The sequence below is a fragment of the Glycine soja genome, chromosome 16 (assembly GCF_004193775.1).
Source record: "Glycine soja cultivar W05 chromosome 16, ASM419377v2, whole genome shotgun sequence".
Classification (NCBI taxonomy): Eukaryota; Viridiplantae; Streptophyta; class Magnoliopsida; order Fabales; family Fabaceae; genus Glycine; species Glycine soja.
Window position 1 is genome coordinate 1,321,865 of NC_041017.1, and position 25,829 is coordinate 1,347,693.

General features: G+C 29.5%; 2 protein-coding genes across 4 annotated transcripts; both read left to right on the top strand.

The window, feature by feature from the left end:
- The first annotated feature begins 622 nt into the window (after positions 1-622).
- LOC114390965 (uncharacterized protein C630.12-like) lies at positions 623-7,372 on the top strand. Of its 3 annotated transcripts, none has more exons than XM_028351922.1 (13): positions 623-879; positions 1,566-1,634; positions 1,789-1,967; positions 2,678-2,813; positions 4,613-4,709; positions 5,029-5,088; positions 5,180-5,280; positions 5,446-5,486; positions 5,593-5,650; positions 5,941-6,015; positions 6,085-6,242; positions 6,339-6,605; positions 6,782-7,372. In XM_028351922.1, the coding sequence occupies exons 1-13, from the start codon at positions 733-735 to the stop codon at positions 7,029-7,031; spliced, it is 1,638 nt and encodes a 545-aa protein (XP_028207723.1). In that variant the 5' UTR covers positions 623-732; the 3' UTR covers positions 7,032-7,372. The 3 variants fall into 3 exon arrangements, with proteins under 3 accessions (XP_028207723.1, XP_028207725.1, XP_028207724.1); XM_028351924.1 differs by having other exon boundaries at positions 6,471-6,605; positions 6,782-7,048; XM_028351923.1 differs by having other exon boundaries at positions 733-879; positions 1,569-1,634; positions 6,782-7,281.
- A 9,329-nt stretch (positions 7,373-16,701) lies between these two features.
- On the top strand, positions 16,702-19,571 carry LOC114389604 (probable RNA-binding protein ARP1). The gene is made up of 6 exons (XM_028350307.1): positions 16,702-17,229; positions 17,340-17,496; positions 17,738-17,876; positions 17,977-18,031; positions 18,289-18,511; positions 19,227-19,571. The coding sequence occupies exons 1-6, from the start codon at positions 17,035-17,037 to the stop codon at positions 19,265-19,267; spliced, it is 810 nt and encodes a 269-aa protein (XP_028206108.1). The 5' UTR covers positions 16,702-17,034; the 3' UTR covers positions 19,268-19,571.
- Positions 19,572-25,829: the final 6,258 nt, after the last annotated feature.

The window sequence follows — 25,829 nt, forward strand, 5'->3', positions numbered from 1 at the left end:
TTAAATAATAAATAATATTTTTTATATACTTTAAATTCCCATAAAATTAGTTTTACTTATATATTGTATAAAATAATTTTAAATAATTTCCTAAATAAATATTTTTCTTAAATAATATTCATATGATGAAGCTGAATTTTTTATACTAAAGAATAATTTAAATATAATTATTATAAAATAATATTTTGAATCCATATTTAATAAATTTATATACAAAAGTTTTATCGATTAATATTTATATAATAATGTTAACTTTTTTCATAAATATATAAAAAAATATGTTAGAATTAATTTATTGAATATAGTTTTGATAAAAAAAATTAAAATTACTTACTGAATAATATAGCATTTTTTTAATTTTAATTATAGTTTGTAAACTATGAATACTATAAATTTAATATTTTTTAGAGTCTAGTTAAAAATATTTAAATTTAACATAAGTTAAATCCTTTTTTAAATTATAAATTTGGGGTTGGATTTGATATGATTTCAGATCTGATCTTTTTTTAACTTGTTTTTTCGGATTTGTTTTTTATTTTGACGGAGAAAAACTTCGTAGACCAAGAATGATCATTTTTTTATTATTAAGGACTTAAATTGAAAACTAAAAAAAGTTCAAGAAAAAAAAAAAAAAAACAGTTAACCCAAATTTGTATGGTAGCGTAATTCATTTGATAGTGTAGTTTGCCATGAGTGAAGCAATGAGGCGTTGATTTGATATCAGTATCGGTGATGAAGCAACACGAGTTATCTCTGTTACTGTGTCTCCTATGGGCACTAACCCTTCTCTATGGTGAGATGTTCGCTTACTGGGTTCCACCCCTCTTCACCTGTTCCTGGCCCCATCTTCTCCGCAGTTCTTCTTCTTCTTCTTCAACGGTAACTATCAAGTCTTCATCTTTTCACTGTTTTCATTTCTGGGTCACACTGACACTCAATATTTTGTATTCTCTACACTCAAATCAGAAATGTCTTATTTTTGTTGGATATTGTTTATGAGGTGGGGAAATTCATGAATAATGAAGCTGCATCTTAAAAAATAATAATAATAATTATGGGTTATGTGAATTGTGAAATTTAAGGCAGTCTAGTAGCTGGGATATTCAAATATAAGGTTGTTAGCTTTTACATGTAGTGATTCTAGAAAGGAATGTGGGGAGGGTATATGCTGGATCTGTAAATTTTTTATTTTCGTTTTGTTGGAAATTATTTATGGGGTTTTGTTGAAGAGTTTAATTTATATACACCATCGGTCTAAAAAATATTTACATTATCAATCAACCCGAAATCTTCGTTAAACTTATCATATACTTGTGATTGATTGACAATGTAAAAACTCTTTACAATGTCAATGCATACACTATTTATCCTTTGTTGAATTTTGAAAAGTTTGAATATTTGATGATTCCTGGCTGCTGTAGCTGAAAAGGTGAATGGAACCTAAGCCATTATGATTGTTTCTTTTACAGCATATTTGAAAATGTTCTTACATTACAATTGCAATTTCATATACTAAACATAATAAAATGCATAACTAACTCAGCTGATGTTCTGATTTTTGCTAGCAGGTTCAAACAGACAGTGGGAATTATCAGGGTGATTATGTTAAAGTGGCTGTTATTGCAGATCCACAGGTTAATATTTCTTCTCTTATGGTTATGGGCATACATATGTTTGTGATAAATATACCTTCATTGCATATGCCTGTTTGTGCACTTCTATTAATGTATGTTTCTGTGGATGTGCATCTCTCTTATCATTTAATATGCTTTGTTTTTAACTTAACAGCTCATGGATAAAACTTCTCTCCGTCTTCCTGCAAGATCACTTGCACTGGAACTTGCAGAATTCTACACTGATTTAAACATGCGTAGATCATTCTTTGCATCTGTCCTGCCTTTCAAACCTGATGTCATATTGTTTTTAGGTGATTACTTTGATGGAGGTCCTTCTTTATCAGATGAAGAGTAAGTCCTGAAAATAAATATTTCTATTTGTTAATTTAGCTTTGTACAATTTTATAGTTAGTTTAATGTTATCTATAATGCCATGTATAATTTTTCCAATTAGCCCTTTCCACCTAGGATGGTTTTCACTTTGGAAAACAAAGTAACCAAAGGGGTGGTAACTTTTAATGGTTTGGATGTCAATTCTTTTTCATTTTATTTGGTTCTAAGGAAGAATTTTTTCGGACAAAAAGATCAAAAGCAAAAAAAGAGATATTTCCAGTTTCTATTTATGTTTTACAAAGAATTCTTTCTAAACAAATAATCAAACAAGCACCGCATAGTATCCAACTGATAATTTATATATTAGTCTCTGGTAAAGACTTGAGCGTAATGGTGAAACCAAATCATCAAACAAGTCTTTGGTGCTTAATGTTAAGTTTTAACCCTTTTGTTTTCTGAATCATTTATTTCAATTAGTTATTTAGTCGTTAATTACATATTTAGATTAAATTTCCATATTGTTAAAAACAGGAAAAGATAGAAAAATAAAGCCCAGATTGCTGTTGTCATCTTTTTATATAATTACATGCTAAGGAGCTGTCTTTGATTAATTTCAAGTAATTTATGGTTTGACTCATTTATCTTGAAAGACTGTTTCCTTTGGTTGTATTTTCAGTCACTCAAAATTTCCTAATATTAAATTCTTTTACAATCTTTGGGATGGACAGGTGGCAGGAGTCTTTCAGTCGCTTAAAACATATATTTGGTTTGAATGCACAAGGAAAATACAGAGACATGCCAGTTTACTACATTCCAGGAAACCATGATATTGGGTATGAAAGTCTTCATTCTCTAAAGCCAGAGGTATTTCAACATGCTATAGCTCAACTTTTGACTCCCAAGGTCCCATAACTATAAGGTTGCTTGTATTGACATGTATGATATATAGCTATAAGGGAGTCAAATGCCCAAGACATGACTGAGAATGTGAGAATGTAGTCATGGTTACATTGGTCTCAAGACCTTAGGGATGCGAAATTGCATTTATTATGCCTAAGGATGGTTGATTATTGGGAAAAGAGTAAATAGACCCCTTAAAATTTAGCTTGTTTGCAAATAGATACCCTGAACTTTATTTTCATCCCAATTACTCCTTTAACTTTTGTATTAATGCAATATACCCTTCTATTAAATTTCTGTTAAGTCACTAATGAACTACTTGTGTTGATCCGTCTTTGAGATTAAATCTTAGCTGTTCAAAAATATATAAAAAAAACTACCAAAAATCTTATTTTGTTTTAAACACATTTTCCTGATTTTTTATGTTTTTAAAATCTAAACGAACTAACAAAAATGAAAAAAGAAGACTTCAAAGACGACGCCCATGACTTCATTCTCATCTTCGTCTTTTCATAATTTCGTCTATTCTCCCAAGTCACACATCTCCTTGTCTCACATTTTTGTGGCAAGACTCATTTATCGTTGGGATGGATGCAACATCATCCATAATAGAATGGGCTATGGCAGAGTTGCTACACAACCCAAAGAAATATGGAGAACGTAAAGTTTAAGATATTGCTAAGGTCCCTAACCTACATACCATTGTAAAAGAAACCCTTAGATTGCACCTAGCAACCCCCATAGGAATCCTCAAATCAGTGGCCGAGTTAGACATATGTGGCCTTAGGATTTTATCCAAAAATGCACTAGTTCTCATTAATGTATGGAGCATGGGAAGAGACTCGAGCATTTGGACTTTGCACTAATTTATTTCTATCATAAAGGTCTTTAGAGAGTGAAACGTGACCTTGTGAGAATGGAAAAGAAGAAAAAAGGCGAGATGGAGTCACAGGTGTGGTCTCGAAAGTCTTTCTTATTTTTCTTTTTCTTTTGTTATTTTTTTAGACTTCAGAAAGATAAAAATCAGGACAAAAAACTTTTAAAATAATAATAATAAAAATAAACTGAACGGCTTAGATTTAATCTCAATGGTTTAGGATGAGTTGTCTGTTAGTGAGTTAATGGAAGGTTAACTGAAGGGACTATTGTATTAATACAAGAATTTTTTTTTTGGTAGAGATTAATACAAGAAGTTTTAGGAGTAGTTGGGATGAAAACAAAGTTCAAGGTTTCTATTTGCTAATGGGCTAAAAGTTTAGGAAGTCTGTAAAATCTTTTCCCATTTTGAAATTTGGACTTATTGATGACATATATGGTGGGTGAGATGAGATTTTGTATAAACTACTATTGACATTTACGTATTATTGATATTATTAGAATATGAATAACAAAACATGACAGATTTTTATTGTAACAATGATTGCCTTCATCTTGTGTTGGTTGTGGATGTCACAGAAATTCTTTGAAGTTGCCTGATAATTGATTTTGACTGCTGTAAAATGACATTTGGCAATAGAATATGTCAGATATCTGTCTTTTTTTATTGTGATTCATATAAAACAGGCTTTAAACTATGTCTTAAAATTTTCAAAACGCTTTATTAAGTGGTTCTTTACTTCTTTTTCAGTTCAATTTTACATAATTGACAATTGAATTTATGATATTTGATTCAGATTTTTATAGTTTTGCACTTTCCATTACTTGTTTTCTCTCCTTTGGCTCCTTCTTTGCTCTTTAACATTTTTATCATTACATGAGCATAGGTTATCCAACGCTATGAGGAAGCATTTGGGACTAGGAACTACAAATTTACAGTTGGAAAAGTGGATTTTATTGCTGTTGATGCACAAACTCTGGATGGTAAACTGGGATTTGCCTTATAAATTTGGCTGTCATGTTTCTTAAGTAGCAATCTGCAATTGCTAGTACTCTTCTTTTTTTGTACCAAGTCATCACACTTGTATCATTTTCAGAGTAATATGTAATCCTGATTTATCTAACATCCAAGTTTTTTTATTTAATCAAAAACCCTTATCAAAGCTGAAATATTGTAAATTTTAAATATCTAACTTAATTTATATAACTGAAATATTGTAAATTTTAATCATATGCTATATATATGTGTCACTGGGAAATTTTGACCAAGCTGAAAATGCGGAACTAATTATGTTTTCTACAGGACACCCACAAAATCATCTGACTTCTCAAACTTGGGATTTTGTGAAGAATATCTCTGTTGGTATGAACTGGGCTATAAATATAGTTCATTGTTAGGTTGGATCATGTGTCCTATTGTATTTGTAACCCTTATTTCTTTTGCACTTCTCTAGGTGATGTGGTTCATCCAAGAGTCTTATTGTCACATATTCCTTTATATCGGCGTGATGATACGTACTGTGGTCCTCATCGTAGTTCCCCAATTATCAATCAGGTAAATTTTATTTAAGTTTCTTGAAATGAATCTATAGTAAGCACATTGTATGTAGCATTGCATTGGCCATCACAGCAGTGTGGTGCAGTGAGTTGTGTTGGAAATCTGAATGTTTTCTTACCTGCACTTCTTGAAACTTATTAACAAATCTTTCTTATATTTCAGAGGATACATCATGCCATAAATGGTAATACTAATGAGATATCGTAAGTTACTCATCTTTCAAACCATGTGAGAAGCATGAAAATTACACAAACTGTATGCAAGTAGCTCAGAGATGCTGAGGTTTGGTTTGGCTTTTATTTCATCCAGGTACCAAAATTACGTTTCTGAGAAGTCTTCAAAGTACTTATTGGATACAATCAAACCTGTGAGTCATCTATCTTCTTTTTGGACTGTTGTGCATTGCTATTCCAACCTGATACGGATGTGGGGGAAAAAATTCATGGTGGATTTGCCAACTATGGGTTGTTCAATTTGTCTTTCATTTTTAAAAGATCTTGTGCTGTGATTATAAAAATACTAGGGTCGTTTTCATTTTCCCTGTAGAGATTACTGGGAAGTAGAGGGTGACTGAGAATACAGGGGAACTAAGACCAGTGAGTCAGTGACTATAGTGAAGATAACTGCTTTCTGAATTAACAGTTTTGGTTTTGACAGAAGCTTATTTTATCTGGTCATGATCACGATCTATGCACTGTCACCCATCAATCTAAATCTGGGTCTGTAAATGAGGTAAAAAACTGATCTTGCCTGAACAGTCTCCTTGAGAGTTTGGACAATTAAACTGACAGTAGTGTGCAGCACACCCTAGGTACTATAAGTTGGCAACAAGGAAACTTGTATCCTTCTTTCATGCTGTTATCAGTTGATAACTCAACTCTTCAAAAAGCTTCCATTCCAGAAGAGGCATTGTTGACTCATCTATGTTACCTTCCAATGCAAACACACATTTACATATGGTAGGTCTAAATGCTTATAATGATGTCAATATAACTACCACCTGATCTTTTGAGTTAGCCTTTTCTTAATGAATTCTATCTTGTTATAATTGTCAGGTATATTGTCCTATTTATTCTGACCCTTCTTGCTACCTTATTTTGGCCAACAAGTGGCACGAGTTTGTGGCATCAGTGTTGTGGTTTAGTTGGCTTTTGTAAACAACTAATAGCTTGCACCTTTTCTAGAAGTGAAACAAAAGAAAAGGATGAGGATGCTAACTATGAATATGAGATGATGTGGGATGCGGAAGGAACAATGCATCTTGTAAAGAAACCCTTGAATCCATCTACTGTAAATTCAAATGACCGGGGCTTAGGGGAAAGGTAAACTTTGGTTTTCATTTCTCAATTATTACTCTGTAAATGGAAAAATATATGTGGCAATGCAATCATGTAGAAGTATTATTATATGTTTGATTCATCATGAAATGTAATTATCCCTATCTCTTACACATTGAGGACAAAACTTCAGCATTGTATGTTTTTTTATCTGCTGTCAGGGGTAATGTTGTAATGCGGGCAGCTGCTAGAAAAAATACTCCTCAGGAAGGAGATCACTCTGTGAATGTGGATATTGCTTCAGGCATTGGTGTTGATCCTGTAGCAAGAATGCCTCTCAGAACTGGCAAATCAAAGACAAAAATTATAATCCAGAGATTGATACGCACACTGCGAATGCTCACTGTCATTGCAGCAGTGAATGTTCCTCTTTACATGATGTTGCTATTCAAGGATTGGATTGACAAATAAAGAAGAAATTCCTATCAGAGTGAATATCATTCAGGTTTTACACTCACTTTTTTTTAAAATGATAATTTCTAGATCCAATTAGATGTTCAAGAAGGTAATTACTATCAACATGATGTAATTAATCATATGTTGATGCTTTTGTATGTTTACTTGGTAGCTTGAAACTCATCTTTAAATTATTCATCGCATGGCCACGATCATACGGAACATCAAGTATAACATAAATTTTGTGAGTCGAGTTATTCTATTACTGTTGAGATTTCCTCTGAAGTCTGAACACTTGTTAATTGTAGAGTTTGTTTGCTCTAAGTTTACATAGCATAGTAGTCATTTAATTTCAATGCCTTTTTTCATTTTGTGTATTTATTTTGTTAATACTGCCTTGTCCTTCGTATCAGTAACAAAGAATCTCAACTATATTAGCTATCCGTCATTAAATAATGTTATAGGAGGAATGGAGATACGGATGCAGATATAACAGCTATAAGTATTATAAAAACTGGAATGTACTGTGTACAATTGAATAAATCTAACCCATTCATTACATGTTTTTACATCTTTTATATGTTAAAATTATTAAATATTAAAATAAAGGAAGGGTTAAGGATTTATCCAGTTCTAAAAACTGGAGAAGATCTATTTCGGATGAGATAAGTGTTTAAAGCCACCTTGATAGTTTTATTGTCAATAGTAATCTTATTTGGTTTTGAGCATGATTGTTTTTAGTTAAAGATAAATGTGATTTCTATATAATAAAAAAATTACCACCTTCGCATATGTGTTTTGTTTTTTCCTTTTTTTTTTGGGGCAAAATCAAACACATGAATCAATATAATGGGATAATTAAACTAGAATAGATTTAAAAGCACGAGGAGAAAGAGACAAATGATGCATGTAAGCTAAGGAGGAGCAACCGAATATGAAAGAAGTCTTTGAAGGGAATGAGGCAATATTTTTTGGTGGGAGAAATGTTTACATTTAATAGTCGGTCGTACCTAAAAAATGGTTACTTTCAAAGGAGGATATATGTGAAAAATAAAAAATTGACTGAACCTTTTCTTTTATTTGATAGTTTCCCATCTTCGAGAAATTCCACTTCTCCTTTAGTTTCCTTTTTTTTCCCCAGCTTCCCTTCCCTTATGATTTTTTGTATGATATTTTCTGAGAATTGAAATTTGTAATTTGTTTTATTCAGATAATACACACGAGAAACATGCATTTCTTTCTCTTTTTTTTATCCACTAAATTCTTTTTACAAAAGATCATTAAATTTAAATAGTGCTGCAAGGGCAGAACAATTTAAGCAACTTTTGATAGTGAACATAATGTAACGCATGAGGGTTTCGTTGACCAACTTTGCTGACTTATTAAAAGACTAATTATAATGGCAAAGACTTTATCTTCACAAACCTCTCACAGTGAAAGACTCACCTGGGCCATTCTGAAAATGTCGAAGCAAAAAGAGCATACGAGAGATTTGTAATAGTAGCATTTTCCTAATTAAAAATGAGATCCACATGACTTGCTTATTTTAGAAGCAACTACTAGTTCATGCTTGGTTGGGATGTTGCACCTAAGATCTTGTGTTACGAACTTGCAATAACAAAGAACATGGATCAAGAGATATGCTTGTCCTTGCAGGGCCAGGCAATATAATTGAAATCTAGACTAGCTAGAGCCAATACATTTGTGTTGTCAAATCAACCTTTCGTCAAACATTCCATGATGCCTCCATATAAGTTGTCAAAGCATCATCTTCAGTATGTTTTGTATATGCAAAGTGAAATATTGCACCAATTTTCGTTGCTCGAGATTGTTAACCCCACCAGCATTTTATATATTGTTGACTATGTGGTCCTTTAAACAAGGTTAGGGACAGTGAAACCTTTGTCCCCTTAAGTAGATTTATTCAACCCAAAATAATAACTTGAATCTGGCTATGTTTTGTTTTCCGTTTGAGGAGTTCCAAACTTAGTCTTGAAAGTAAACTCATTTTCATGATATATTTGATTATCCTACGAAGTAGGTTTGCACATGAAAATTTTGCCTGAAAACTTTGCTTTGTTGAAATAAGAGTTTAGTTGTTTTTGCAAACTCAGTTTGTAAACTTATGTTAATTTGATCCAAATTTATGTTTGCAAACTTCAATTCAAACATGCACTAAGAGTCTTAATTTGGACAAAATGCTTGCCCCTAACCCTAAGCCTATCCCTCATATTCTCATGAACCAGCCATTATAATATTTCTCAAGATGAAGCAACTTTATTATGAATAACAGTTTGTGATTTTACAACTTGTCTTCTATGTAACATACTACAACATTTGAGTTTCCCTTATGTATTTTTCAAGCTAGCAGAGGTTCCAAGTGCTAGTTATATATTAAGTCATGATGTCATTAGTCATAGAAAGAGCAATATATCTAATACAAGGAAATGGGTTTTGGTATAAGGGAAAAAAGGCTAAAGTACATTCCAATTATTCTAGCATCAGCTAAAGGACGTTTAGTTAATCATCAACTCCTTGCCAGCTTCATATTGTGGAAAAAGCAGCACTGAAGGTATCCATAAAACTCTCCTTTCCCCATAAAAACCCATTGGGTTTTTCCAAATGGGTTAAAAAAATGAAGGAAGAAAGGAGACTAAAATGACAAACCCACAGTGAAGCTAGCCCAACCCAACTGTGCTGGCAAACCATGCATGGCAAGGAGCTTCCTTCAAACAAAGATGTCACCATTTTAGAAGATGGTAAACTTTATGACAATATATTACACATAGCTAAAGAAGACCAAAAGAGAGAGTGAAATTATAAGAGTGGTTTTTTGTGAACTTAATCATCTCCTTGAATATACCAACAAAGTAGCATGGTGGCACATCGACGTAGGATATAGAGACGAGCACGTTGCTCCTTCACCAAAGAAGCACACTTGCTGCTAATCCCATATCCCTTTCTCTTTGCTTGAACAACCTTATTAGTTACTTGCTTGCACTTGTTGTAGTTTTGAAACTCAGCCATGGAAGCTTATAGTTGTATGTTATAACAATAAAATATAAAGCAATGGTAGCAATTAAAAGCCTTCTATTTTCTCAAAGGGAAACCCCTAAAAAAAAGGCTCTCTACAACCCGGAGGAACTATACGTGAGGGCTACAATATGCATATATATATATAAGCTAAGGCCTTACGCAAAGGTTGACTAGGTGGAGTAAAATTGAAGTGATTAGGTGAACGTGGGCAAGCTCGAAAACTGAGGGATTTGCAGCCTTTAGGGGTTTAAATTTCAATGAAGTGAAGGGGGAATGAACGTGGGTGTTGGTAACATTTTTTTTGTTGATGTAATAAAATAAGGGTGTTGCTAACAAATCTCTTTGGCAGGTTAAAGAATTAAAAAAAAGTATTTATTATAAAAATCATAGGAGATCATAAAAAAAATTATTGACAACACAATAAATTTTATGTTTTACAATAAAAATCTTTTTTATTTTAATTTTTTGATCAATATCTTAAGAACATTTATTAGCATTTATATTAAAATAATATACTACTTGTGTTACCGTTGTAACTCGGAGCTTGGTGGGGTACAAAAACAATGGGGGGTTAATTAGAAAAGTGGCAAAGGAGAGCATGAAAAGAGGGGACATTGGTTTATAATAATCCAGACAAAGCATTGAGTGGAGTGTTCAGCCACGGGAACATGCACCCGGCAAGGTTACCTCAACACTGAGGTGGGTTGGAGGTTGTGTTGGATTCTATCTTTGCCTCACGTTGCTAAGTTCCAATTAAACAACGTCTTTCTTTCTTTTTTACTTCAAATTATTAAGGCAAATGGCCAGCTGTTTGATGAGAGATTTTTATCTGTTAATGACAATTTGTTAATAGGATGAATCTTTGATTATGTTTTTATGTTTGGATTTAATCCTCTGTCCTGTCCTGTTTTTTTAGCTAGTCATGTTAAGAGAGAAAACATAATCGTTAAGCGCATGAATTAACTAGTTTAATCAATAGTATTAAGTTGAAGTCTTGAACAATTATATTATTACTTACAAATCATAATAGTTCTATCTCATTCAAGCAAAATTATCTTTTTTAAAGAATATCTGTTGTCTGTACAAAAAAAGAGAAAGAAAAACATAATTTTTTTTTATTATATATAATTATCTTTCTCTTCCTAAGATAATCATGTAATTCAATCACAAATTCTATTTATGATAAATTTAATGACTTTTATAGTAATTATCTTAATTGAAAGGAACATCATTAAATTCATCATATATAATAATAAGAAAGGATGATTCAAGTTTGATACGTTTGGATTTACTTTCCCTTGTTTACTGACTTTATCTAATCTATTGTCCCTTTGTGAGATTACATTGATGATCCATTTTCAAGTGTCATGCAAAACTAAAGTGTCATCTGGAATACTTTTTATGACTTATCCTATGCTTATGTGTGAGTCACCAAGAGAGAGAGAAGATATGCAAATCAGAATCAGTAGATGCAAGCTAACTAGTCAAAGTAGACTCTTCAATTCTGGTGGAAGTTAGATGGCTGGCTTCCTGATTTTGATGATGTCCCAAGAATTTGGATTCCATGTGTAATATATTGAGTAAGATCGTTTAGGAGACAAATTTTTACCTATATTTGATTTGGTGCTGGTTTCTAGATTTTTTTCTTCTTCTAAATACACATCTAATTGAACTTAGTCAAATGCAGAGATGGAAAGTGCGATCTTGATCTAGAAGATATGATTCCGTTTTCCAATTGGAAAATTAATTTTACAAACATATGTTAATGAATTTCATTATAACTACTTTATTTTATTATGATCACTTAGTACCAGAAGTGAAACAATAAGAAAACAAATTATAAGATGAAAAAAATAGGAAAGCCAGAAATAAAGTAAAAAAAATAATGTGTAGGGGGGAATTTTCTATTAGTTTGAATGAGCAAAAGAGCGGGTGGAAATAAATAAATAAATATATTCTAAATCTCAAAACATAAAAACACACTATATATCGAACCTTTTTTAACTTAAAACAATTTTTCAAATAAAAATATTATAAACTTATTAATCGTTGATTTGATACCATATTGAATCCACACTTTGATAACTCTTAAAAAGATATCTACAAATCATAAAGTCATAAGAAAAAGTGTCATAAAATTATTAATCAGCTTTAACTTTAAATAAAAAACTAAATTTTTACTTTATTTTAAAAGTGGGTTTTAATATCCAAAAAAGTCACATTAACCACTAATTTTAGGGAATCCAAGCTATTAGGTTCCGTAAAATGTGATTTATAAGCTTATCATTAAAGGTTTGTTTTTTTTTTTAACAAACTGATTGAAAAGAAAGAAAGAGAGAAAAAAATAAGTAAAAAATAAGATAATTTTGCAAGTTGTTTAATTAGTAGAAAAAAATGAAAGAAAAGAAGATTATTAATTATTTTTTTGCATATTTAGTTAAACATAAAGTAAAATATGTATATAAAATGGCATAAATATTCTTAATAAGAAGAGTAAAATGTAATTTTTATCTTCCAATTTTTGTAAATTTATCATTTTAGTTTTCCTATTTTTTAATTGAGAAATTTAGTGTCTTTTTTTAAAAAAAAATCACGATTTTAATTTTCTTATATTTAAATTGATATATTTTGTCTCTTACTTAAAAAAAAATTATAATTTTAATCTCATTGATGAATTTCAAACTTGTTGACAATGTATTTTTTAATCAATTAAATTAAGTTTGTTAGTAATTAAATAATTTTAAAAAAATATTTATCATGTGAATAATAAATAAATAAGTGTTAGTTAACATTTACACAGGGTACATAAATCAATGTTTAAAATTGATCAAAATAATTAAAATTGAGAGTTTTTTCAAAGTGAAAACAAAATATCTCAATTTAAAATAAAAAATAAAAACAAATTTAAGAAAATAGGAAATAGAAATTATATTTTAGCCTAAGAAGAAATATGTTAAACTAAGGATATTTTGGTCTATGAGAGAGAGATTGTACCTTTTAATCAATTAATTATTCCTAACATTATAAATGTATGTGATTTATAAATGTGATTTAACTTGTATATAACAACTATTACATATTGAAATTCTCTACTTAAGAAGATTCACAAGCTTTTGATGCATCTTAAAAAAATAAAATACACTTACAATAATTCTTGATTAAGTAATTAAAACTTGAGTTTGTAATAAAAAAAATTATATATGTGGCAATCTTTAAAGATAATTATACAGATTTTTTTTAAAGAAATAACTATACCTTGTCAAATTCACGTATCTTTCATGATTATATTGTAATGGAGTAACCCACTATGTTTGCTACGAAAGATTGAGAACGGAAAAATAGTGGAAGGAATGAAAAATTAGATTGGTCTCTTCTTTCCTCTGTTTAAATCAATAGAAAAGGGTGGAATGAAACCCTAAAGTGTGAAGATACACAAGTTTTAGCAATTAATCTAAATTTGAAAGGAAAGATGAAGGTTGTTTTAAAATCACCAATTTATCCTTATTTCTGTACAATTCTCTTTTGTTAGAAATATTTATATCATTTAATATATATTTTTTTCTTTATTCTATTTTCTATACAATTAAACTAAACAAAAGGAACGTTTTAACTTTTATTTGTTTATTTTTTCCAATCAAATAACCTATAAAATCATCTCACTTTTTTCTTTCTTTTCTTTCACTTTCTAAATGTGCAATGGAAAGGGTTGAATTTTAATATAGTTAAGATTTGGCTAGGAAAAGGCTGAATTATTTTGTTTTCGTCATCAATAAGTATTGCTTTTTTTAATCAACAAATACGATGTTAAAAGTCAAAACTGTGTCGGGCCTAATGGCTTCTTACTGCACACTGAGCCGAAACCCGAACCAAATTTATGGGCTTAAGATTGGACCATAAAAGTTCAGCTTGGCAATGAGATTGGGCTGAGAAAGAACAACATAGTCTTGGGATCAAATTGGGTCGTGACTCGTGATTGGTGGAGTGAAAGAATATGTATGGGGCAGGAAGGAACACCCTTTATATACATTCCAACAACTTTGTCACCAAGCAAAGTCAAATATGGAAGATAGATTTTTCTATCCTATGCATACGATTGAAAAATAAGTAAAATAGATAGCTGCATATTTAATTAGATAGGTAATAAAAAAATAAAATGTAAATAATCTTAAGCGGAAAAATATAAGGTAAACAGATAGGCCAAAAGTCGTCAAGTCAAAGAATGCAGTGTGTGATGGTAATGTAAGATCTTACTATCCCCCTCCTCCATATTCAGGTGCAAGAACCTCTCAAACTATTAAGAGAATGGAAAAAAGAAAATAAATTGACATTTTTACTGCGTGCACTAAGTTATATTCCAACTCATGCTCATAAACTAGCTTCTTTTCAAGTATAAAAGTTATCGAAGCCAATTTTGTTCTTCCTAAATAAATTCTCGATCTTTTGTTTGTTTGTTTAGGATTGTATTTTGATATTTATATTTATTGATTTGATTACATCTTTAATCTCCATATTTTAATTTGTGTGTGATTGTAACTCTCTTTGTTTTAATTGCTCACCTTAGTAGTTTTTCAACTGTTTAAATTAAATTTCTTATCCCAAAAATCTCATCCATTAATTAATTGATAGAAATACAATTGAAGTGTGTGTGACTTAGTATTGATTTTTTTTTTTGGTAGAAGTGGCATAGTATTGATATAAAGATATTGATAAGTATGTTCACATTTATATATAAAAGGAAGAGTATTTGATTAACTATTATTATTTAAATAGTCAAAGATCAAAAAGGAAGATTAAAGAAAGATAAATATGTTTCGAATTATTCACCATCAGTGCATGCATAGACATTGTAGAAATTAGAGGGTACAAATGCACAACATTAAAAAGTAATTATTGATACTCGCAAGAAGATATTCAAATTTCTTATCAAAATAGCTGGCCACGGTCTATATCACGTTTCACTGCATCTTTATTCCTGGGAATCAAGATGATGAGACAGAAATCATTGAATTGAATATAGTGTTAGTTGTTCTTTCTTAATTTGCTGACTCAACGCCGTTAATTTTGCATATCTGAGGTCGTGGAACATTCATCTCGTCTTCGAATAGGATACTAAATTCAACCAACAATAAGGATTAATCCTTGTCATTGCCTATTTTAGAGTGATTAACGCTATTATTAGCTTTAATATTTTTTTTAAATTAATTTATTTTGAAGTTGAAGTTTAACATAATGAGTATATCCCTATTTTACTTGTGAGACGTTGTTATAGTGGTCTTTAAATTTTTTTAAACAAAATTAAAATTATTATTAGTACTATCAGTATTATTTTAGTCCTTGATAACAACTTACTATCATTATAGTTCATCTCAACAGAATTAATTCAATAGATATATGTGAACTTTACAAAAAAAATTTATAACTTGCTAATTAGTAATTATTATCATTATAGTTCATAACGGAGTTAACAGTAGTAAATATGGACTAACGTAATTAATAGATTTCAATCTTTGATATTTTTTTAAGCTTGAAAATATTTTGATTTTTTTTACACATGGAAAATAGTCTGATGATGCCTCACAAAAACAATATGTGAGCTTACTCATTCCGAATACAATCTGACATCTTCGAATGTTAAATTATATTCTTAATTTTATGTTTTCATATTTACAAGCACATAAACTGGGGACATTCACATGCAACTTGGTGACAAGACTATTATCTGGGATTTGTTAAGAAAAACTACATATATTTACTTCGGTGATTTTTTATCACACAAAATAAATTAGTTTAATTTAGTGCGCAAAACATAAAAAAATAATTTATTTTTATATTCCTAACTATATAATAGCCTTGTCACAATAGCGAAACAATATTTCCCTTGACTTATAAGTCAAGGACTCCAATATTAGAAATTGTATTTACCTATAAGTTACATTATGTACATATACCAGAAAAATCAATTGGTGATCTAATATTGGGTAAAAAAAATTGAAACTTAAAAAAATAACTTTAAAATAAGTATTTTCATATAAGCGTTATTTTAAGAAGTAGATAAGATTTTCTTTTTAAAATTAAAAAAATTACTTTTTAAATAGAAACAATTTAGATAAACACTTTAAAAATAGAAAATTATTTATTTTATTAAAATAAACATTTATTTCAATAAATGAGTTTAAAAAAACTGGCTCGTAATTATAGTTTCAACTAATTTTTATATAATATAAGATTTAAGAGTTAGTAGTTATTTATTGCAAGTCTTTTACTGACTCATTTATTGTAAATTAAATATATAATTATATTATAAATATCGACTGAAATCATAAAGATGTGAGAGGCTAATTTATTTAAGCTTATTTTTTAAAATAGACATTTTTTAAAAAAAAATAAACAATTTAATGATTTTCTGATATCTTTATCTAAACTGTTTTTTCTTAATAAAAAACGAATCATACTTGTTGTAAAAAAAATATTTATGTAATTTATTTTAATTTAAATAAACTAGTCCGTGGTTGTCCAGTTATTTAATAATTTATCCTTATTGTAGAGGCCATTGGGTTGCCCAATTATCTTATAGACAAGTACTATTAACATGTGTCTTAAGCATATTCTAACTTCTAAGTCCAGCTAGCTACACTGGATGGTGCAGAATTAGAAGAGAGAGACAAAACAGAACCATATGAAGAGAAGTGAGGCATGCATAGATTTGAGAGATTGGTGTGTGATCACGTTGATTGATTATGGTCTTCTAATGCCTCATCATAGTCTATCTGTCTTCCGTTTCTATTCTCTTCTCATCTCACTATTTTATTCATTCTCTTTCCTTCATCCAGCTCACTCTCTTCCGTTTCTTTCCCTATAAAATTAACTCCTTACCTTCCTCCAATATTTCTCTTAATCATACTTAACGTGCACTCAACCACATTCATCACAACTCACACCCTTCATAAGCTTTGTGTTTTTTCGTAGAAACAAAGATCTGATCATGACTATGATGAGCAGCAGCAACAACAACGTTGGAGAATTTGGAGACACCACTCTGACCAAGGTTTTTGTTGGGGGCTTAGCTTGGGAGACTCCGAAGGATGCCCTTAAAGACCACTTTGAGAAGTATGGTCAGATCCTTGAAGCTGTCATCATTTCCGATAAGCACACTGGCAAATCCAAAGGCTATGGCTTTGTAAGTAATTAAATTAATTAATTCATGATTCATATATTGAAAGCTAGCTATAGTAATCAGAAATGTTAATCAATTAATGTTGTAATCTTTGTGGTAAATATATATAAAAGGTGACTTTCAAGGAGGCTGAGGCTGCCAAGAAGGCTTGTGAGAATTCAACAACTCTCATTATCAATGGCCGTCGAGCGAATTGCAATCTTGCTTTCCTAGGTGCTCGTCGCCCAAGGTCTTCTTCCAATGTTTCACCTCCTCCACCGCAAGCACAAGGTACACAAATTAATTCATCTTCGTTTTTAGCTACTTTAGTAGAAACTACATGTTTTCTTTATTATATCTAAATCATTCTTACTATATATCAATTGAGTAATATATGTATATGGACTGTAACATTTTCAGTTTATGTGAAAAATCATTTTCAACTACGTACACTACTTGAGTGATTAATTGAGTTGGCCTTTTTGGTGATTATGAACATCATGAAGGTCTAACATTGTGATGCTATTCGCAGGGGGATCCAACGGTGGAATAGTGAAGAATGTTAACAATGCATCAGGTCCACCACCAGCCATTAATCACGTGCAGCCATATTATTATCCAGTGAGGACAACTGCTCTGCCATTCCATAATCACACTCTTCCTTTCTATGGGTATGTCATGTGATGAATTCAAGCTGCTGTTTTTTCTTTACTCAATTATTAGACTAATAAAAGTAGCTTATATACTTCAATTTCTAATCTTTTTATTCAGGTATGCGCCTACCTACATTGTTACTGACGTAAACTACAATTACAATCAGAATCAGGTAAGCTAGTATTAGTTCATCATTTCTTTGATTCTATCATGATTGATAATTAATTTTTATTAAAAAATTAGACTGATTATTTTTAGTAAGATTTTTTTTTATTTACAAAATTTGAATTGAGATTTTATTAGTAGTTAATTTTGATTCAATAATTTGAGATTAAATTAAAAATAATGTTTTTTTTATGGAAAGTAAATTATTATTATTTAAAACTAATAATGTGCACTTTGGTCTTTACGGATGCTTTGGTGGGACAGAAACTGTGCTATGGTAGCGGTGGGGCCTACATGAATGGGCAGCATGTGTACCCGAGGCAGGCTATTGTGGGCGGCAACACACTGATGCCAATGTATCCTCTCTATCAGTATCACCATCCAACGGAGACCATTGGCGTGCCAGCTCATCACAACTTTTATCAAACGGCACCGTGGGTCCCAATGACCATCATGTCCAAGCCATCGTCTATCGTTCCTCACACAGGTGCGTCACATGGTAGCATATCCTTTTCTTTTTACTGTACAGCAATAACATAACACTGAAATTACAATCTAAGAACTTATATAAAATTAAATAAGTTTAATTAGTCTGCAAATTCATAATTTTTTAAGTCTTTTAATTGAGTCTGAATTTGTATTTATTTTCTAATTAGGTCTCTGTATTGGAGACTTAATTAAAAAATAAAGACTTAATTGAAAAAATAATAATTTAAAAACTTAATTAAAAATTATTAAGTAGTTCAATGACGACCGCAGATTACTCTAACCTATAAAATATCCAAGTTCTTTATATAGTGTGTTATTTCATGTGTATTTATGTATTATTCTTTTCACGTCTTTTACTTAATTTATTTATATAATCAAAGTTTAAAAGTAATATATCTATATTATTTTAATGAGTGGTTTTTCTTTTAAAGAAACAAATAAAATGAAAGAATAAGGTAAGATTCTATAATTCTTATTGAATAACACAACACTACACATGCATGTACTTTATTATTCATATATCATTTTTATATTAATATACTTTTAACCATTTAGTTATATCTATTCTCATTTCAATTTTTCACTTGCAACTTGATTCTGCTGAATAATTCACACATGAGGTCATGTTATCGGTGGCATACTTTGAATCATTCTTTCCTCTGTTTATTGTGTTTTTTTATTAATAATTTGTTAAATATGAACTTATATCACAGGTACAGTTGGCACAGGTGAGTGTTTTAAAAGGGTTGTCTGAGAGGAGCTTAGTTGGCTAAATAACAGCAGAGGGAGGGGATATGATGGTGGTGGCCGCACAGAGCAACATTATTATCTGATCTGTCGTGGCTTTACTTTCCTTTTTTTGTTGTCTTTCAAACATTGTTTCATTTTTAGTTGTTAATCGTAGGCATTTTGTTCTTGATGAGATTCTTTCATTCTCTTTATCTGTCTAACATATCAGCATGTGCTGTGAACAGTTGCATTCAGTTGAAATTATCGTTTTAATTTGTTCACTAGTGTTGTAAAGAAAATTATATTTTTAAAGGCTAGCATTAGTTCTTTATATTGTTTGTGGTCAGAGGAATTCAAACTCACAATTTTTAATCAACAAATCAATTTTATAAATGTTTTTGTGATTAATGTTTCGAACTCTATATATTTCGTTCCCTTTGGACAACTATTTTCTTAAACGTAAATAAAACGACTTTTAATGTTAAGTGTCATTTACTCAATTGGAATTGGAAAAAAAATGATTAGGTGATATATAGGAAGTTTATTTAAATTTATTTATTGAAATGAGTGTTTATTTTAATAAAATAAGTAATTTTGTTATTTATTTTAGTATATTTGTCTAACCAACTTATGATAAAAAAAATATTTTTTTTTACTTAATTTTAAGAAATAAATCATATATATATGTTTCTTAAAAAAATATTTACACAAAAAATTATTTTAAAATTATTTTTTAAAATTTAAATAAACTCACCCATAGTCATCATACTCATAGTCATACTCATGTATAACATGCTCAATACAATTATAGCTACATCTTAGTCATATATATGGTATAAGAATCATTTTATCATTAAACACATGTTTGGTTGATGCGTTGATTCCATGAACGTATCACAACAAAAACTATAAATAATAACTTTTGTGTTTTTTTGTTTTGTTTTGATATATAAAAGCTTTAGTGGTAATTCCATTATTTGACGTGATTTAATTTGTTGAACAACATGCACGTGAAGTCATGTTGAAACACGTCAATTGCCAATCATGACACGTGCAAATGACATGCCGCATATTGCACTGAATTCCTCCTTACCTTCTAAATCCTAGATAATTTAAATCAGTTTTGTCCACTCAACCACAGGGAAAAAAATACATTGACACCTTTGATACCAACTTAGAAAAATGAGGAATAGTGAATATTATTTTTTAGTCATTCAAATAGTGCAACCAAAACCCTCGATTAATTAGATAATATATAGGATTGCAACTTTTATGAATAAATTTGTACTTAAAAATCCAAGTACAATTATTGCGAATTTGTAATAATCCAACTGCTTTTGTATAGACTATGGATTGTGGCTGGAAAGGGAATACACCCTTTTTTTTAATTATGGAGATAATGCTATTTGGTATGAATGTTGTTTGATTTATTTATTTATTAATATTAGTAAATATTTTATATTTTATGCATCACACAAGAATTTCAAATATTTTGTACGAATGTTGTGGTTATCTACATTTTTTTAGGTGTGTTATAACAAACAAAAGAGAAAGAGGTTAAGGAAAAGTCTAAAGAGATAATTTTAACATCATGTAAGATTAAAGCATGGAAGAATTTAAATGTTTATTGCCTTGAATGTTATTGGAAACTCATAATACCGTTTTAATATGTGTAGATGCTCAATGTAAAGCATGTATGGTTATTTTATATATGTGGACTAATTTTCTTTTTATAACATATAGTAGAAATTAGAATATGCATGTGAATTTAAAGAAGATCTGACTTTTACAACTACTATACTTAATTATTGTATTTTGAAATTTTCAATTGTGTTGTTGAACTTTAACAATATTATAATTTCATCATTCATAAGAACTCTACACCAAATTTTGAGGTCATCAAGTATGATCTTTATCCATATAGTAATTCACAAATCCCTTGTGTCATAGCGTGAAGTTCTACTTCTAACCAAGTTATCACCCAAAAAAATTCAGTATCTTATTGTAGATATCTTAACAACAATAATCCGTGCATAGTTTGCATTTGTGTGTATTTCAATGGACAATTTTTATTTTCTTAGAATGATAGTTTTCCTGTGTTTGTCTTCAAATACTGAAGAATTTCATCAACTGCATGCAAGTGTCTTTCTCATTGATCATGCATGAATTGACTTACTACAGTTGCGTAATTGAAGACTCTAAAGTTTAAGTATGGCTTCAATGATAGCAATGTAGGCTGCCTAAGATAGCCACAATGAAGACGACTATAATTTAGATGTTGCAATGAAGGAAGCTAGGGGTTTTAGTGTGGAAGAAGAGGTTACCTAAGTTTGCTACAACGAAGGTGACTACAATTAATTTAGATGTCGCAATAAAGGCGCCAAATAGGACTCCAATGGTAATAATATAGACTAACTAAGCTTTGGTACCAACTTAAGAAATAAGAAAAAATGAATATTATTTTTTAGTCATTCAAATAGTGCAACAAGAATCACTATTTATACAACTTTGATAATAAACACTATGCTAAAGTTATATATGGATATTAAAGCAAACCTCATATCAATAAAACTTGTTATGATTGATAATAACCTTATTTTTTAAATATGTGATTATGTGTTCGATTTCTAATTCATGCATATGAAAAAAATATTTGTTGGAAGAAGTCAATCCTTTAAATGGATCGCAGTAACTCAAAGAATTAAACCTTAACTTTTGGTTGGCTCGTTTTTTTTCTTCTCTTTTTCATTCTTTTTCACCAATTTATCTTTCACCATGATTTCATTTTTTTATTCTTTCTTCTTCATCACCGCTACCAGAGCGGATCCCACTTTCATCAAGCACCATACGTATGTTTGTGTTCTTATTTAGGTGTTTTTATTGAGGGACAAAGTGATAAAAGGATGAAGAAAAGAAAATAGAAAAAGAAAAATAAAAATTTTAGCCTATGATTAAAGAAATAATATATCCAATGGCTAAAAAAATAATATGTTGTCATTCTACAAGTTGTTTCACTTGTGCACCTAGATATCTTTGTATTCTTATTTGGGTTTTCTAGCTTTATCATAGTCATGAGCTGAGTTTCTAGTTTAAAATTGTGATGTAGTGATATCTTGTACCCTTTTTTTAATTATAAAAAAATATCAATGCTATTCAATCAATTTGTAATTAATGTACGTTGTGCATGAGAGAGTTGTGATTTTACAAAATTAATTTTAGTATTAATATTACATTAAAAAATTAAAGAAACACTTATTAAATATTAATAAAAAAATAATTAATATTATAATAAAAATTAAATGTAACATTTATTTTGAGATTTTTTTTTTCAACTATGATACTTATCTGGAGATAAATGGAGTAACAAATTCAAATGTTGATAGCATCTTTCGGTAGAGAAAAATATTCTCGATATCTTGGATCCTCCACCTCTTGCTAGTTGCAAGTATATGTGTGAAAAGCATACCTCACCCTAAAATTCCGATTTTATGTAATAAAAAGAGAAAAACAACTAATATGGCACACGTTGTGATATGTGAATGGATCAACTAGGGTGATATATATCTAGTCCTTCACATCGTTTCAATAATTAGTCACTAAACCACTGAATAACAATTCAACCTATTAACTGCTTGGAATGAGATTTCTCAACAACAACGAAAAAAAACTGCTTGGAATGGGGGTTGTACAATGATGAATTGATTGAATGATGTATGTTACAAAATTTCTATTAAGTTCGGCACGTCATGAATAAATTAAGGTCTTGATGATTTAAAGTCATTCGAGGTTAAGTTTTTACTCAAAGAGACTCATCATTTCATTTATAAAGATAGAATTAATACAATACGGTAAATAATCAATAAATATTGGAGTAACATAGACTTTAGACATCCTAATAACAGAGGGAGCGACTTGATTCGCTTGCTTAGTTAATTTTATGTTTTAAGCCATATAATTATATATAAATAATTAAAATTAAATTTAAGTAAATTTAATCTTAATCTTTTTTTTTTGAAATATTAATCTTAATTCATAATATCCACCACAAAAGTATCATTCAATATGTCACATGTTTTATATATGATCATATGCATGAGAGAGAGAAAGATAATACACATTTTTTTATGCGTATATAATAGTAATACACACATTATTAATTATATCAATACAAGGCAATATATTTTCAATTAAATATATAATATTATTATTTACTATGATAAAACAACATTTTGACTTAAAATAACAAGTGAATGACAATTGCTGTCCAAGGAGTAAAATTTTCAAGGTTGAATTAAACTCAAAATATATTTTAAAATGACATTAAATTTTATCATAAATTTATCATATATTATATTATACACACATCAAACTTAACAGTATTCAACATAAAAAAATATATTAAAAAAAATCCAAATTACACATTAACTAGAAAGAGTATCAAGTCATATATATAAATAGAGAAAAATTTCCATCTTATAAACTGGTTTTTTGAATTTAATTAAGTAGTGTTTTAGTCAAATATGAAACTTGAGAACAATAATTATATATCCAAATCATATATAAATTGTTAAAATTAAAAATAATAGATATAATTAACTTTTAATAATGACCATCAATCTATAATTATATATTTGAAATTTATAATAATCATTTCTCCCAATAATTAAAGTTTACATAATGAACGAAAATAAGTTCATTATGCGCAATGCCGACCTTCTCCCTCTGATAGATCACTATAAAAGTTGCATCACCTATATATGGCTTCCATTACTATCATTCCAATGCCCAAAAGTCAAGATAATCAACCCCTAATGATTAATTTTTATTGCAAAAAGGACCAAGGCTTTACTTTAAAAAGTATATTAATATTAATCAGTTCAAAACTCTTCCAATCATTCTACCATAATAGTAAAAGATTAATCAAGTATTTCCCCCTTACATCATCAATAGTTAAAAATTTCCTTACGGCCTACCAGTACCACCAATCACTAACCTTGATCGCCCTTAGGATTTAGGAAGATATTACATTACTTGTTTTCAAATCTCCATTGGTATGATGAACAACTTGATGCGGTTTTAGATCCTCAACATGAGCGTCTTGACATGTATGTGCATTGTAGCACTCGTAATCGGTTCCTCAACAGGAAAAAATTGGTACTAATGTTACAATGCATATTATTTCTGCTTGGTTTATTTATGCAACTAAGGATGCTAGCTAGCATTTGCTTCAGACCAACTAATCTTGTAGGCTCATACTATCAATTTGAAGGAGAATATTTTCTTTCTTGTGACTAATCTCCATTATGATATTTTTCTTTGGCCGTCTTGACTCTTCTTTACTGCTGTTAAGAAGACTTGCTATATAAGGTTATTATTATTAATTATGTTAGAAGTGGATCTTGTGAATAATATTTATAAGTCATTATGTGAAGATTTCATTTTACCAAGTGCTACAATGCATATTACATTTGCTTTGCATAGATTTTTTCCCCTGCCATTTCCTTTACATTTCAACAATTTGTCTTTCTCATTTTCATGCCCAATCTCATAGTTTGCCATCATGATAATTTTAATTTTTTCCCTCATTTTCTTTGCCCCGATCATGCATTTAACAATGTGAAATTTCTTTCGTAAAAAAAATGTGAAATTTCTATTTTATATGCACGAAGGTTCACTCACATGCCTTCCCACCACCACACATGCCTGTATTGAGAAAAAAATCAATTTTTTGAGAAAATGATAATATATATATATATATATATATATATATATATATATATATATATATATATATATTTTGAGTAAGAACAAAAATTTATATTTATATTTTAAGATAATATTAAAGTTTATTATAAATATGTTATTTAGTCATCTATCATATATCTTTACACCAAACTCAATAAGACATGAAGGGTTATATATTAAAAAAAAATCTAAGTCACATATTAACTAAAAATAGTATTAAAATAATTTATATGAGTATGGGAAAATTCTCACTCTATAAAGTACATTTATCTAATTTTATTATTATAAATCTAATCTATTTTACTTAAATCAAATTATCCCTCAAACTCTTAATTATATTTTTAATGAACAAAGTTATCTGTCAAGAATATCATGTCATAATGATAATTTAATTTAAATTATATAACATATCAAAATGATAAATTTTTTTATTATAATGAACAAAAATTATGAATATAAATTATTAAATCATGTTTAAATAATTACAATTGAAAAATATACATAATTTATTAAAAATGATTATAAAATTAGTAATATTTTTAAAATTATTTATTTATGTATGATTATATCAACTAAGTCTATAGTATTGAGATTTTATATGTCCTATATATATATATATTCTGTTTGTTTATATGAAAAACAAACACTTGCATTAAAATTGAGTCAATGATCATAAAAAGCCACCGACACACATGATTTTGATTTTATGGGCCAGGTGACTGGGCGGTGGTTGGCGGCATCCTACGTGGCAGCTCACCACAGATTGTCTGACAATAAACGCAACATGTGGTGGGGTTGTGTTGTGGCATCCACTACTATTCCCACCTCCTCCTATTACCATA